Source organism: Protopterus annectens, chromosome 8.part0 (genome assembly GCF_019279795.1).
Source record: "Protopterus annectens isolate FY-2018-M chromosome 8.part0, PAN1.0, whole genome shotgun sequence".
NCBI classification, from domain to species: Eukaryota; Metazoa; Chordata; order Ceratodontiformes; family Protopteridae; genus Protopterus; species Protopterus annectens.
In genome coordinates, this window is record NC_056741.1 from 404098508 (window position 1) to 404113930 (window position 15423).

Here is a 15423-nt window from a genome sequence, read left to right on the forward strand (position 1 = left end):
TCCTCCACGCATTACAGCTACAGAAATTTCAAAAATGTGTTGGACTATGAATATGAGAAGAGGAAATCACAATAATTAAGCCTGGCAGAGGGCCTGCAAAATGGTTTCTTCTCACTCTGTACTTGTGACCTAATTTATTATTTTGAAAATAAATGAAAACCTGGCTGAGCTTTTTCTCTCACAATGTACAGAATAGGAAGAAACCTCCTTGCATCTTAACCATTTCTAAGGCTTCCTGATTTATGTTGACCACTGAAGACCACAAAGCTGTAGCACTAAAAATTGTGCTTTCAATGCAAGTCCATGAAAAAGAAATTAAGCCAGTGAGAACCACAGTCTCATAGAGGCATTTAATCGTCCTTAGTGGTGCCAACACAAAAGCTACCTGAAAACAACAAACCTCAGCTGGAATGAAAATTGGGTGATGCCAAACCAAAACTGGCTGACATAAGGAAATGGAGACAATTTCCATATAAGTAGGTATGGCATAATGGTTAAGGTATTTGCCTCATATTCATAAGGTACAGGATTTCATTCTAATCTTAGGTTAATGGCTAGGCTTAAAATAGCCCTTCAGGGCAGTTAGCCTAGTATTCAACTATGAACCTATTAAATAGATGCTACACTCAAAACCAGCAAAAGGGAATAAGGAAGAAAAAGCTGCAAAGTTGGCTTTCTCACCTGTCAGCTCAAGTCAATGATGTGAGGGACACGATTTGAAAAGCATCTTAAACTGGAAAAAAAAAACTTACCTGCCAGTGTCAGTGACAGCATGTTAAAACCTTGCAAATGCTGTGACAACTGCTTCTATGAAAATGAAACCACTGAAGGTCTAAACAATAATCTGCATAACATGCTGCTTGCATAAGCAGATATTCCTACACAATGTCTGTTTTACCTTTTTGAAAGATAACCACACATCAACATTTTGAAAACTTACACAGAAGCATTCAGATAAGCATACAATCTTGTTTGTGTAAAACAATTTATTTAATATGCATGGGTTGGTTGGATAACCCAAATTCTGTACAAATTTTCATCTGGGGAGATCCCTGCTATACAAGTAACAGTTTCAAAACTGGGTCTAAGTCTGCCTGGTTAGTCTCAGCTTTAGTTTTGCACAAACTATCCTTCTGAGTACTAAAAATCTGCAAGTTGGTATATGTATGTGTGTGTGTGTGTGTGTGTGTGTGTGTGTGTATATATATATATATATATATATATATATATATATATATATATATATAAAATACATAGATAAACCCAAGTCTCAGTTTTCCGTCTTCTTGTAACAAGCTCAGACACTTTGGATTCCAAAGCTAACTATAACCACCTGTAGAAAAAAAAAATTAAAAGATTAAGTGCAGTGGGGGGGAGCTGCACATTGCTGCAGTTTTCCAGGCTTTACACTGAATTACCAGCATCTTGAAGAAAACAAGCCAATGATGCACATCAATTCTATTTAAGTTGACAAAGTTAATATTTTTCAGATAAATCAGATATGCTTTCCTGAAATAGCAGAAATGCAGGCAATTTCCATCACACAGAAATAGGTAAATCCTATGTTTCTGTTCTTCAGAGGCCCAAGATACTTAGAATTTCTCATCACGAGGACTTCCTTTGCTCCACCCAATAAGATAACATTTTGTAAAGCCTTATCTTCAAGACAGATGGGCAACTGCATATTAACTATTTCTTTGATGATGCCTAAAAGTGGTCAACGACAGCTTGTCTTTCAGTATGGTACTTAGATAAAGCTGTGTCAGGTCCTGCTTCAGTGATGTACAACAATGGTTCTGGTGTTTAAGTACAAGTAGACCGGCTACACTATATTAACCCACTCATTCATCTGAGCATTCTAGTATTGATTCACTGAGGGCCAGGTCCCAGTAGTGCTCTGCTGAATGTTTCTTGAAATGCTCTCGTGCCATGCTCTCTGTTGGGCACTGCTTGAATTTCATTTCACCAAAACTTCTTTCTTTTGCGGTACCCTGCAAATATATAGAGAGGAAATGTCAGTACTACAACACAGGAGTATCAGTGCAAATCTGAAAATTTTAAAACTTTTACACTGTAAGCTTTGTTAGAAAACACCTAAGAAAACCTGTATATCAAAAGGTCAGCACATATCCAGCATACTAAATTACTGTAGCTTATGTAATTTACTTCACCTAAAACAATGCTAACATGCATGAAATATAAAGAAGTTATGTCCTTAACATAATGTTCCATCTTTGTTATCGATCTTCAGTCATTCTTGACAGGTTCGGTTCAGACCTCTTGGAACCGACTTTGCCATTATACAACTGGTGCCAGCCAAAAAACTCTCGAGCTAAGGCTCTACCCACAATGCCCCTCTCATCATTACCTCAGATCGAGTTTACAGCCTAGTATAGAAAAGACAGAAGTCCTGTCTAAGGTATAACCCTATAACCTCCCAGAACACGGTCCAATCATCCAGAAGTCTCTTGGAGGGGACAGGAGGGTGTAATGTCAAGAATGAATGAAGATAGACAACACAGAGGGAACATTCTGTAAGGACATAACTTCTTTATCTGATGTTGTCAATCTTCGTTGATTCTTGACGGATGGGACAGAGTCCCCAGCTACTTTAGATCCTGGGTAGCCCTGAGGAAGGATATTCCTGAGTACCACAGAGCCAAAAGACGTTCATCCCTTGGAGACCATATCTGATTTGTAATGAGTGATAAAAGGTATGAGGAGTAGCCTGTGTGGCAGCTGCACATATTTCTTCCATTCCTTGGAATGAAAGACAGCTGAAGTGGAAACAGATCTGGTGGAATGTGCTCTAACTGGAGAAAGTAGTTTGAGTTTATTCTGACTGTACACAAATGTGACACAATCTCTCAGCCATCTTGATAAGGTAACTTATCTTATAGGTCTTCCCAATCTGGGTCCTGAAAAGGTCTAATTGTCTAAAAGATTTTGTTCTGTCCAGGTAAAAACGTAATTGTCTGTGGATGCCCAGCAAATGTAAACAGTATTCACCTTTGTTTGAAAATTTTGGAAAGAAGACTGGCAAGTCTATAGACTGATTGATATTAGATTCTGATACCACTTTGGGGAGGGAAGGGTGGGTTGTTTCTTAGAGACACACTTTCCTTGTGAAACATGATACAAGGATGCTTTACACACAAAGCTTGTAATTCGTAAATTCTCCTGGCAGATGTGATAGCCACCAGGAAGAGGGTTTTTCAAGATAAAAATCTGAGGTCGCAAGTAGCTGCTGGCTCAAAGGGCTGACAAACTAGGCATTGTAAAACACCTTACCCTGATCTTGGGTGACTTTAATTACTCAATCATAGATTGGAAAAACTACTCATGCCAGAACACAAATGCCCAGAGATTCCTCAATTTTATCAATGCAAATGTCTTGGAACAGCTAGTTGATACCTCTACAAAACATGATAACTTGAACTTGGTATTAACCACCATGAGTAACCCACTGCAGCACCCCTATGGTATCATCCACCCTGGTAAAATCCAACCATAAAGCGGTCACTTTCGAAGTCACCATCTCCCCTGACCCCCCTCTAGCTAGGGTCAAACAAAAAACTTCTCCAAAGCTGAATACAACCTCCTGAAGGATGGTATAAACAGCTTCATAGCCCCTTCCCCCATTGTAGGAACTGGCACCAATGTCCAAATCTACACCAAAGTACTATACGAGCATTTATATAGATGCATGGAATCAGGAATACCTGACAGGACAAAATCATCCTCTGCAAGGAAGAGTAAACCTGCCTAGTGGACATCTGCAATAAATAAATTATATAATAAAAGGAAAAAAATTGCTGTCCAGGACCAAGAAGGAGCAGGTGCCCAATTGGAAGCGATCTCTCCTTAGCCTGAACAAGCAAATAACAGCACTAGTGAAATCTTCTAAGCCAACTTCAAGTCCAAATTGGCCACATCTACTAGAGACAATCATAAGGCCTTCTTCACATATGTCCGCAATCTCAAAAGAAGCACCCAGATCTGTTCAGAACTGTTGGTCAAGGACAACACATACACAAATGCTGTAGATATAGCCAATCTACTGGCTGACAGATTCAGCGAAAACTTCTCCCATGCCACCCCCCCCCCCCCATCAGTACATCAGGACATCCCCAGTACCTACCCCCACCTCTTATCTCTACGGAACAGGTCATCACTGCTCTCTCAAAGGCATAAAATACAGCCTCCATGGGACCCGACAACATCCCAGACTGCATCCTACATAAATTCAGGCATGAACTTGCAGCACCATTAGGCACCCTATTCAACCAAAGCCTGAGTACTGGCTTTGTCCCAACCGAGTGAGGACAGCCACTGTTCATCCTTTAGCACAAAGCTGGAGTGTCCACCGATCCAGGAAATTACAGACCCATCAGGCTAACTAGCCTGATCTGCAAGGCCATGGAATGGATTATCATGGACCTCATTAACAGAAACATTGGCAACCTCCAAACACTCGACTCCACAAGTTTGGTTTTGTCAAGGAGAGGTCATGTCTGTTAAATCTGGTCACCTTCTTTGAGACAGTCACCAAAGCCATGGACGAGCAGAAGACAGTGCACACCACCTACCTTGACCGGGCCAAAGCCTTCGACACTATTCCCCACTCGGGCATTGTAGATAAACTCTCTCCACTAGATATCAATCAATATGTTACCAGATGGGCAATAAACTGGCTCACTGATAGAACCCACCTAATCAAAATAGGGAAAGCCACCTCAAGCAGTAGCCCGGTAATGAGCAGCATACCCCAGGGATTGGTCTTGGGGCCTCTGTTATTTAGGATATACTTCTCTGAGGTGCAGGCCAAAACCAGTGGGCTATGGCTGACCAAGTTTTCAGATGACTGTAAGCTGGATACAGTCATCAATTCCCCAAGTGATGTGGACGTCCTCCAAGAGGGTCTCACCCAAACAAATGACAGGTGCCAAAAACATGGCCTCAAGCTGAATACCAAAAAATGTATCATCAATCCCTTTGGGGAAAGTGACTTCCCCACATAACACATTAATAACATCTGTAGTACACAAGCAGTAATGAGGGATTTGGGCACCCAGGTTGATAGCAACCTGACTTTTGACCACCATGTTGCTTCTGTTGTACGGAAAGCTTTCTACATGGGCCACCTCATAAGTAAGTGTATCTCATCCAGTGACAAAGAGGTTATAAGATCCCTGTACTCTTCCCTTATAAGGTCAAACATCGAGTACAATGCCCCCTTCGGCATGTACCTCGCAAAGCACATGCAGCAGCTGGAGAGACCACAGAGGTTCCTTACCAGGAGAATCCAGGGCCTCAAACACCTACCCTACACAGACAGGCTAAAAGCCCTGTCCCTCTACTCAGATTCATACAGACTCCTCACAGGTGACCTCTATCTGGCATTCAAAGTAATCTCAGACCCTGCCTTGATGGGACTGCTGCATATCTGCAAGGCAAGCTCCACTCGAGCAACCCATAAACGCAACCTCAACCTGGTCTGTGATATCAATAGGACTTGTTGGCGGGACAAATTTATGTCCCAGAAACTTGTTCATCTGTGGAACAGACTCCCTCTCCATATCAAGCAGAGTACCTCATTATCCCTTTTTAAGCGCAACCTGGATAACTGGATGGGAAATAGAAAAAAACACCCTTGGGCTCTGTGTGCTGACTTGTCTAAACATGGGTTAAATTCTTGGCTTGGATTATAAGGGCCCTCAGGGCCAACAGCTTAGTGACCTTCTATGGTCCTATGATAAAGTCATTTTCCATGGCGCTATAGTATCTTTGAATGGGGGATTTAGCTGTTATATTTATTTATTATTTATTTATATTTGTTGACCGGGAGAGTCCCACTGGCACAGGTCCATTTTCAGCGGAGGCCCGGGGAGAAAAGCTCCACATTATTATTTGCATTATACAGTTAAACATAGCATTTAAATACAGACATTAGTCCAGTTAAGGACACAAGACAAGAAGAAAACAGATGTAAAACAGATGTAAAACAGCTGTAGAGCATAGTACAATTTCAAAATATGGTGACATATACTAAACATGGTTAAAATGTAGTTGAGATTCATCAGTGAACAATTGATACAAACTGTTTTTGAGTTACATAATAGCCATTAGCAGTTGTTGCTACAAGAAGTTAGTATTATATGGTAGGTAGCTGGGAACATGAGTAGCCAAACTTGCTAAGAGTAGGTTGTTGATAGGGGGCTGAGAGAGGTAGTGGGCGGGGTGAGTGAATGGTATTAGAGGGGGGGCTGCAAGGGCATATCTGGCAAGTTTTGAAGTGTGATTTTAGTAAGGATTTAAAGTGGGTGCAAGAAGTTACAGAGGTAATTAAGGATGGGAGGGAGTTCCACAGTTTGGCTATAGTGCAGGAGAATAATGCTTCTCCAGCAGAGTTAATGGCTCTTGTGACCTGTAGGAGGTTTTTGTGGCTGGATCTTCGTGGTCTCATGGTTATGTAGGGTTGGAGTAGATTCTGGAGGGATGGGACTTAGTGGCTGGTTTATCAGTTTGTGGGCGAGTGTGAGTTGGTACCACTGAAGGAGGTGGGGGAGCTCTAGCCAGCCCAGTTCTGCTAGTGAGAGACAGTGGTGAGTACGGTAGGAAGCCCCTGTGGCGAATTTGGCGATTTTGTTGTAGCAGGTTTCAAGCTTATTTAGATCACATTGTCTAAGGTTAGTAGATATTGGAGAGGCATAGAGTAGGGTAGAGATAAGATGAGAATTTGCTACCGAAATTGTAGCTGCTTTGGTAAGTAGTTGCTGATTTCTATATAATGCTCCTAGTTTTTTCTGCACTTTTTTAATGGTCATGGAAATGTGAATGTCAAAGTTCAGTTTATTGTCTATTTCTACTCCTAGTAATTTGGTGCGTTCTGTAGGATGGATGGTGGTGGTGTTTTTTGCTGTGATGTTAAAGTGAGCGCTGTCTAGGGTAAGTTTGGTGGGTTGGAAGATTAGTAATTTTGTTTTGTTTGGGTTGAGTATTAGTTGGACATTGGAGAACCAAGTTTCAATAGAAGAAAATGCTTCCTATGTGACTTTTTGCAGTTCTAGTAGGGAGTGGGCTGTGCAGATGATGGCTGAGTCATCTGCGTATTGTATGAGTGTGCCATGTGTTGTGGCTGAGGCTAGATTATTGGTGAAAATAGAGAAGAGTAGGGGGTCCCAGGATGGACCCTTGGGGAACTCCTATGGAGACTGGTAGTTGGGGGATAAGGTTGTCCTGCCAAACAACTGCTTGTTGGCGGTCAGATAGGTAACTCTGAAACCAGTTGATGACTGGTTGAGAGAAGGATAGGTTATTGAGAAGAGAGATGAGTTGTTTGTGTGGGACCATATCGAAAGCTTTAGAGAGGTCTAGGAAGGTAGCTGAGGAGAGATAACCTGCATTTTTATTTTGTAGGATAGTGTTAGAGAAAGAGTAAGGCGGTGGTGGTGCTATGGTTAGGTCAGAAACCGTGTTGTAGAGGAGGATGTTAGCAAGGAGGTGATCTGAGACTTGAGAATGAATGCATCTCTCTAGTATTTTGGAGAGTGGTGAGAGAATAGTTATGGGGCGGTAAATGGTTAGATCTGTGGAGGGGCCTCCTTTGTGTAGGGGAATTATGTGTGAGACTTTCCATAGTGTAGGAACATAACTTTCTGACACAGATCTGTTAATCACGAGTGATACGGGGTAGGCTAGAGCGTCAGCTGCAAGTTGAATGTATTCACCTGTCTGCGGCTAATCTGGTGGTTTTAAGTTTAGTTAGTAGTTGTTTTATTTTTGAGGTAGGAACAGGAGAGAAAGAGAAGCTAGTTGGGAGATTGTTAGTTCTAGCTGATGGTGTGGGTTTATGGGGGGGCTGTGTTGTCTAGCTAGTGATAGTACGGTTTGTGTGAAGTGATTGTTGAAAGAGGTAGGAATATTTTCGGAGGAGTAAGTTAAGTTAGGAGTGGGTGTACGTAGTTTACCTGGGTGGAGGGTGGAGGATGGAGTTTGAGGACCAGAATTGTTTGGGGTTATGTTGGGAGGAGGTAAGGGCAGACTGGTAGTATTGGATTTTGTCCTGTTTTATAAGCTTTTTGGTTCTATTGCGTAGCTCTAGGAATTTTTGCCTAGTAGAGCGGGTTTTGCGCCAGTTGTCCCATGCTTTATCCCCGTTTTTCATTTCAGACTTCGTGTTTTTTGTAGCCATGGGGATTGTTGGGCTCTTGTTCGGGAATGTCTTATGGGGGCGTGGTAATTAAGGATGCTTAGGAATGTTTTATTAAAGTAGTCAACTGCGTCATCTAGTTTGACGTATTTTAGAGGTTGCCAGTTACAGTCTTTTAGGGATGAGCTGAATGAGAGAGGGTTGAAGTTAGTTTTTTTGCATATTTAACGGTAGATGATGGGTTTTGCTTTATAAAGGTGTTTTCTTAGTAAGAAGGTTGGGAAGTGATCACTGAGGCTGTCAGATAAGCAGCTTGCTATATATGACTGGGGGCTCTTATTGACTAGTATCCAATCAAGGGTAGTGTGTTTGTTGGAGTTATTTATTCTAGTAGGTGACTGGACTAGTTGGGTGAAGCCATGAAGATTTACATGACGGGTTGGGTAGTTGCTACAGTAGGATTGCCAGTCAGTGTTGAAGTCTCCTAGAATTAAAGTTTCTTGGGGTAGGTGGTGGAGGGATGTTGTGGCCAGGTGGGAAGTAGCAACCTATTATGTTTTTTTTATTTTGGTTTATTTTAAGGTTGGCATATATTATTTCTTCCTTACCTATTTGGGGAGCTGCTAACTTTAAGATCTGGATGTCTAGATGCTGCTTAAATATTATAGTTATACCACCTCCTTTTTTGTTTAGTCGGTCTACTCTTAGTATATTGTAACCAGCAGGGAGGATTTGCTCATTAGTAATGTGTAGTTTTAACCATGCTTCTGTAAGGATCACTACATCAGGGGAGTAGAAGTCTATGGTGGCATGGAATTCAAGCACCTTGTTGTATATACTTCTAATATTTAGGCTTATCAGAAGGAGGTTGGTTGGCTTTCTATTGGCTGTGCTTTGGGAGATGTGGTTTGTAGTCTGATTATGAGGAGAGGGGTTGGAGATAGAGGGATTAGGATGGATGTCTCCACTGAGTGCTAGGTTGGATATGGATGAGATTATTAGTTTTATCAATTTCTGTATATGCTTGCTTATAAGGGAAGTTTTTTGATTGCGTTCTGTGGGCAATAGGTATGGTGGTAGGGTTATGTTAGTTGAAGGGTTGTTTTTAGTTTAGGTACTGTGGTCTGTAGTCTATATAGAGGGTGTATTGGGAAGGTTGTTGACCTGATGAGACAGTAGTAGAGTAGAGGTGGGATATGAGTGGTGGTGTGTGTGGTGGTACAGTGGTAGTGGTTGAGTGCAGGAATGGTGGAGGTTTGGTAAGGATGTATGCAAGGAGTGTGCATGCAGTGACTATAGGTATGGTGTGCTTGTACATATTAGCTGAAAAGGAGGGATAGTAGTTAGAAGTTGTAGGAGGAAGTATAGGTGTGGTGATTTTATAGGTTGAAGGGTGGGAGGGGTTACTGTTTGTAATAAAGGTAGGACCACTGGAGGTGAGAGGGAATTGGGGGAAGGAAGGGGAGCGTAGCGGGCAACGGATGAAGGAAGGCTATCAGTAGGTTTATAGGTTATAATGAAATGGACTGGCCCTGATTAGGCTGCAACTGTTCTTGTGGGGAGGGGGAGGATCAGAATAGACCAGAAAAGTGGTGGATAGCAATAGTATGATGAAAAGGGCTGGCCCTGATTTCACAGATATGCAAGTCTACAGAAACAATAAGAAAAGGCAGTAGTTACTCTGACTTGCTTGTTTTGCATACCTGTCTTATTGAAATAAAATAAGCCAATTTTACCAAGGAGTTATGTGGAAATTAGGAAGACAAGAATTTATAAGAGAAAAGGTTTAGCAGAAGTAGAGAAACAGCAGAGCATACAAATAGTACAGCATCTAAAGACAGATTTCAGTTAGCAGTACAGAATGGGGGGGGGGCAGCTAATGTTTTGAAACAATAAGAAAATCAGTAGGTACTTTGGACTTACTTGTTTTGCATACCTTTCTTTTGAAACAAAATAAACACTTGTAACCAGGAGTATGTGGGATTTAGAAAGACCACAAGTTCTAGGAGAAAGGGTTTAGTAATACTAGAAAAATAGCAGGGCTTTCAAATAGCTGAAACAGCTTGCAAAGGGAGACTGCTGTTAGAAAGTACAGTATGGGAAGGGGCAAACTAACGTATGTGATGGGAGTGCTTTACTTAAAAATAGAAATTAAACAAGGGCTAGCAATTAATTTGGTCTGGAGGATAAAACATACTTTTTGTATATTTAATAAAAGCTGTAAAACACCTTTAAGAAAAATTTGTAATAAACGATGAGCCATCAAGAAAAGAACATCAAATCCATTATGAAAATTGGAAATAGCTGCTAACTGAACCTTAATTGTGGAAATAGAGGCTCCTGATTCAAATAAGGGCAATAAATATTCCAGGACTTTATCAACTGATGCTGAAATGGGGTCTATGCTGTTTGTACAGGCCCAAATCAAAAATCTTTTCCATTTGCTAAGTTAAAGTTTCCTAGCGGATGGTTTATAGGAAGCCAACAGAATCTTTTGTACTGAAGAGGGCAAGTTATTCTGCCTGGTAATTACTGGAATTGGAGATACCAAGCAGTCATCTTGAGAGTTTGGAGATTGGGATGCACCAAGCCCTGTGGGTGAGACAGCAGGTCTGGAGATGGGTCCAGAATCCAAAGGCGGTGAACCAGATGGTCAAAAAAAGATGAACCAGACTTGGCGGGGTCAAATAGGATGCAATGAGAATTACTTTGCTTCTCAACCTTTGGGCTTTCCTCAAACTGGGGAATCAGTGGAGTAGGGGAAAAGGCATAAAGTAGTCCCAGGAGCCAATCGAGGAGAACAGAGTCTCTCTGGGACTCCTTGTAAGGGGGAATTAGGGCAAAGTAGCTGGTGCATTTGTTGTTGATCGGAGAAGTGAACACATCGCAGCAAAGCTGGCCCCAATAACGAAAGATCTTCATCGCTATATTGTGGTTGAGAGACCACTCATGAGACAGGACGATGCATCTGCTCAATTTGCCCACAATCATGTTGGAGTTTCCTGGGATATGTGTTGCTATCAGAAACCGGTTGGAAGCAATAGCCCATTGCCAAATCCTGAGGGCTTCCCGATATAGTGGGTAGGATTTGGTCCCCTCCTGCTTGTTATTGTACCAGACTACTGACATATCTGATTGGATTGCAACTGTCCCCAATGGAAGGGCAGACTGGAATGCTTGCAACGCTAAAAGCACTGCCCTCAATTCTTGGAGAATGACGTGCAAACTGGTCTTTTGCAAGGACCAAGTGCCTTGAATAGTACTTCCCAGATAATACCCCCCCCCACAATCTGGGGAGCATCCGTCGTCACTACGGCTTTGGACGGAGAGGGAGAAAAGGTGCGACACCATAGATTTTCTTCTGACTTCATTCACCAGGATAAATCCTTTTTGCAGTGATTTATCAGAACTGGATGAGACACTGGGTGAGTTAAAATCAACCACTGGGATGCCAAGAGCCACTGAAGAAGCCTCATGTGGTATCTTACCAGGGGTACTAAGGTTACAGTCACTGCCATGGTTCCAAGAGTGAAGTACCAGGTGAGCAGGAATTTTGTTTCAGGAAATGATTGCTTGAACTTGCAATCTTAACTTTATCAGCCTGTGGAGGGGGAGGAAGGCTACACAAGAAACTGGATTCAGTCTTGTTCCTATGAACTCTAGATCTTGTGCAGGAGACAACTGTGAAATTTCCTTGTTCACTGAAATGCCTAGTGCCTCGGCGAGATGTGGCATAAAGCAGTAGATACCTGGTGGGGGCAGCGAGGAGCCAGTCATCTAGGTATGGAAACACTCTGACTCCTCAGTCTCAAGTGAGCTGTTACCACTGCCATGCATTTGGTGAACATCCTGGGGGCTGTGGTGAGACTGAAGGGCAGGGCTTGGAATTGGTGATGACTGGCTCCTAACCGGAAGAGGAGATATATTCTGGAGCGTTTGTCCATCTCTATGTGGTAATATGTTTCCTGAAGATCTTTAGTGCACATCCACCTGTTCTTCTCCAGAAAGAGAAGAACAGACTGAAAAGTGACCATCTGGAATTGTCTGTTGTACAAATTTGTTCAGTAGGCTGAAATCTAGAATTGGTCTGCAGTCCCCTGTCTTTTGTGGCACTAAAAATAATTTTGAATAAAATCTGGATCCTATTTGGTCTGGTGGGACTTCTTGGATGACTTTTTTGGAACAGCTTCTGAATTTCTACTGCTGCTAGATCCCTCTGACTGGGTGGAACATTGGGGATTCGCTTTTGGAACTTTGGTAAGAGACTGAAGGGAATGTGGTAACCTCTCTGGTGACAATTCTCTGCATCCAACTATCTGAAGTCATCATGAGCTAGGCTGTTTGGTGCAGTGAAAATCTTCATCCAACTGCTTCCAGAGTTAAGAAATTGGGCCTCCATTCAGGAGCGTTGGTAGGGTTGTCCGGAAAAGGAATCTCTGGAGCCGTGATTACAGAGTCACCCTCTGCCAAGGAGAGGGCGTTTTCCAGTGGAGTACTCATCACATGAGTCACAAAAAGGCCCTTGAGATTTCTTGAACCACATCTTCCCACTCCTCTGATTTTTAGGATATGATTGTTGAGTAGAAGAAAAATGAACACCTACAGCAGAAAGGGTCTTTCAGTCTCTTTCACACCTGGCTAGTGTCTCTCTAATTTTAGGGCCAAACAAAGAGGAGCCGTCAACAGGAGCGTTGAGGAAGAAAGACTTGAAAGACTCCATGAAGTCACACAAGCGCATATAGGCATGGCACCTTATGGCAATGCCTTTACCCACTGCCCTAGACATCCCTTCATGCTGCATGAGAAATGAGCCGCATGGAAGAGTTTGAGATAGACTCCAGGGTGGTAAGCTGCGAAGCAACCTTATCCCGAACTGAGTCAGACACAGCTCCTGCAAGGGTGTCTTAAAGCTCAGTTATCAGATCCCGTTGCAGTCTAGTACAGTGTGCCAAGAAATTCAAGGACCTAATAGCGATGATGCAAAGACCCACTTCCCAAACCTGTTCATTGTCCTAGACTCTCTGTTAGGAGGATGGACAGTAGAACTCTCTTCGGTAAGTTCCTTTTTGGTGGCTGCCACCACCATAGCATTTACTGCTAGATCACAGACTCCTCAGAGAATGGGTTTGAGGACTTCCAATCACCCCTCTGTTTCAGGATTTCTAGAATGTCGCTAAAGGAGACATCTTCAGGGGTGACCGGGTGGAACCCTCCCCTTCATTGCAATGTGTCTTCCATGACAGATTCTTCAGGAGAATCTAGATGCTTAGTCTTGCAAGTCCTCTTATGGAGTGGCTCCTCAGCAGAAATTTCTGAGGAAGACTCCTAAGAGGGACCCTGAATATGGATGCCTTGCAGATCTGTGCCAGCTGTCCAGACATGATAGATCGTGACAGCTGCAAACCAGAGGATATATAGATGTGACACTCTGATGCTGGGAAGCCTGCTGAAGCTAAAGCTCTTTCCATGATCTGGAAGGCAGGCCCAACCGAAGAGGGATGGCAGCCCAGAACAGAGAAATACAACCTCGGAAGCGGAGTCGCACCTCGCTCCGATGAGCCGCCATCAAGAACAGGAGCAGGGGGAGGAATCGAAACTGCAATGGTACCGAGAGCCAAAGACTGTGCTGAAGAAACAACCGGAACCATACAGAAACCCTCGGAACTGACTGCCAAACCACAGTCCTGGGTGTGCAATGGCTCCAATGGTGCTGAGGACATCAGAGACAACCCCGGTGCTGAGGTAAGGTCCACCATCGGCACAGAGACAGCTGGTACCGGGAAAGTTAAAGTGGTGGACTCCAAACTTTGGAAGGCAGTTGAAAGAGGAAGGTCTGATGGAGTCCTTGGAGAATATACCTCTGCTCTGGGAGGGAGAGAAGTCTGTATAGGTGCGGGGAGACCCCTGGCTGCCAAAAGCTGGTCCACCAATCTATGTCCTGGGTGGTGTAAATGTCTTGACTTTCTGCACTGCAAGTTGCTGTGCAGAGGGAGAAGCTGCAACCAAATGAGAGGTGAGTGAAGCTGGTGCAGAAGACATTGTTGGTGCCAAAGAGGTCGCAGTGGTCGGTGCCGAAGTAGTCAGTATTGGTGGAGTAACTGCTGATACTGATGAAGTCTGAACAGTCTGGTAACTTATCAGTCATTTTAGGTACTTTTGTTCTCGGTTTGGAAGGCATAGATGGAACCGGCGACTTGTGCAATTTTAAGTTTTGTGTCGATGGCGAGGTCGGCACAGAATGGCTTCTCTTTTTAGGGTCAGGTTTTGACAATTTAGATGTTGCAGGGCTAGACAGGGCTTCTTCGAAGGAGCATTTTATCAAGCCTTTCAAAATAAGTTGAGTGTGCTGCCCCGCTAGTATATGGGCACTGAAACCCTGGCAAATCTTACATGCAGTATCTAGATAGGGCTTATCCACACAGCATACGCAGGAAAGATGCCCATCTGAATTGGCATCTTTCTGCCACATTCTTGATATTGTTTAAATCCAGATGTCCCTTTTTGTTTATCCGCCATTTCAAGTTCACACTCACAAAAAGACAGATGAAGAAGGCAGAGAAAAACTGTTAAAAGTTAAGGCCTACCAACAATGGTATACAAAAAATTAGCTAAAAGGGTAAGGAAAGGAAGAGAACAGATACCAACAATGGTATCCAAGAGTTGCCGAAAGGTAAAAAGAAAATAGGGGGAAAAAACAAGTTACTAGTGATACTAACGAGACATATTGTTAGGTAAAGGGGGTAGGCAGACTAATACAGAAGCATTTACACACAAGAAAATAGAGAAAATATATCAAATATATTAATAAAAATAGACTTTAGCAAAAATGTCTAATAGAAATCAATAATTAAGGCACTTAGCGGGGAGTATCAGCTGATCTAATTTTCAGAGAGGCAAATGAGATCTGGGTTAATGGAGAGGGGCATTGTGGGTACAGCCTTAGCTTGAGAGTTTTTTGGCTGGCATGAGCTGTACAATGGCCAAATCAGTTCCGAGAGGTCAGAACCAAACTCATATGTCAAGAATGAATATTGACATCATCAGATATTGTGTTTTCCATCCATTTGCACACAATGACATCCCAGTTAAAGCCATCACTCACAGCTCTAATGATTAGAATAACAGCATGAAACACTTTAGTCCTGGCTTAGGGTACAGACTAAAAACATTTTCCAGTCAGTGTTAAAATACCCTTCCAATGATCCAGCAGATTTCTCTCACACAAGTTGCTGCCAATAAGCAGACAAGTTTTAACATATTCTGCTCTTCTG

At 42.7% G+C, this 15423-nt stretch overlaps 1 protein-coding gene across 1 annotated transcript in view; it reads right to left on the reverse strand.

Moving 5' to 3' along the window:
* Positions 1–968: 968 nt before the first annotated feature.
* Positions 969–15423, reverse strand: part of PRPF3 (pre-mRNA processing factor 3) — a 1139821-nt gene continuing 1125366 nt past the window's right edge. Inside the window, exon 18 of the mRNA XM_044079913.1 lies at positions 969–1991. Within this exon, the coding sequence (XP_043935848.1) occupies positions 1842–1991 (150 nt within the window). The 3' untranslated portion in view covers positions 969–1841. The remainder of the gene's footprint in view (positions 1992–15423) is intronic.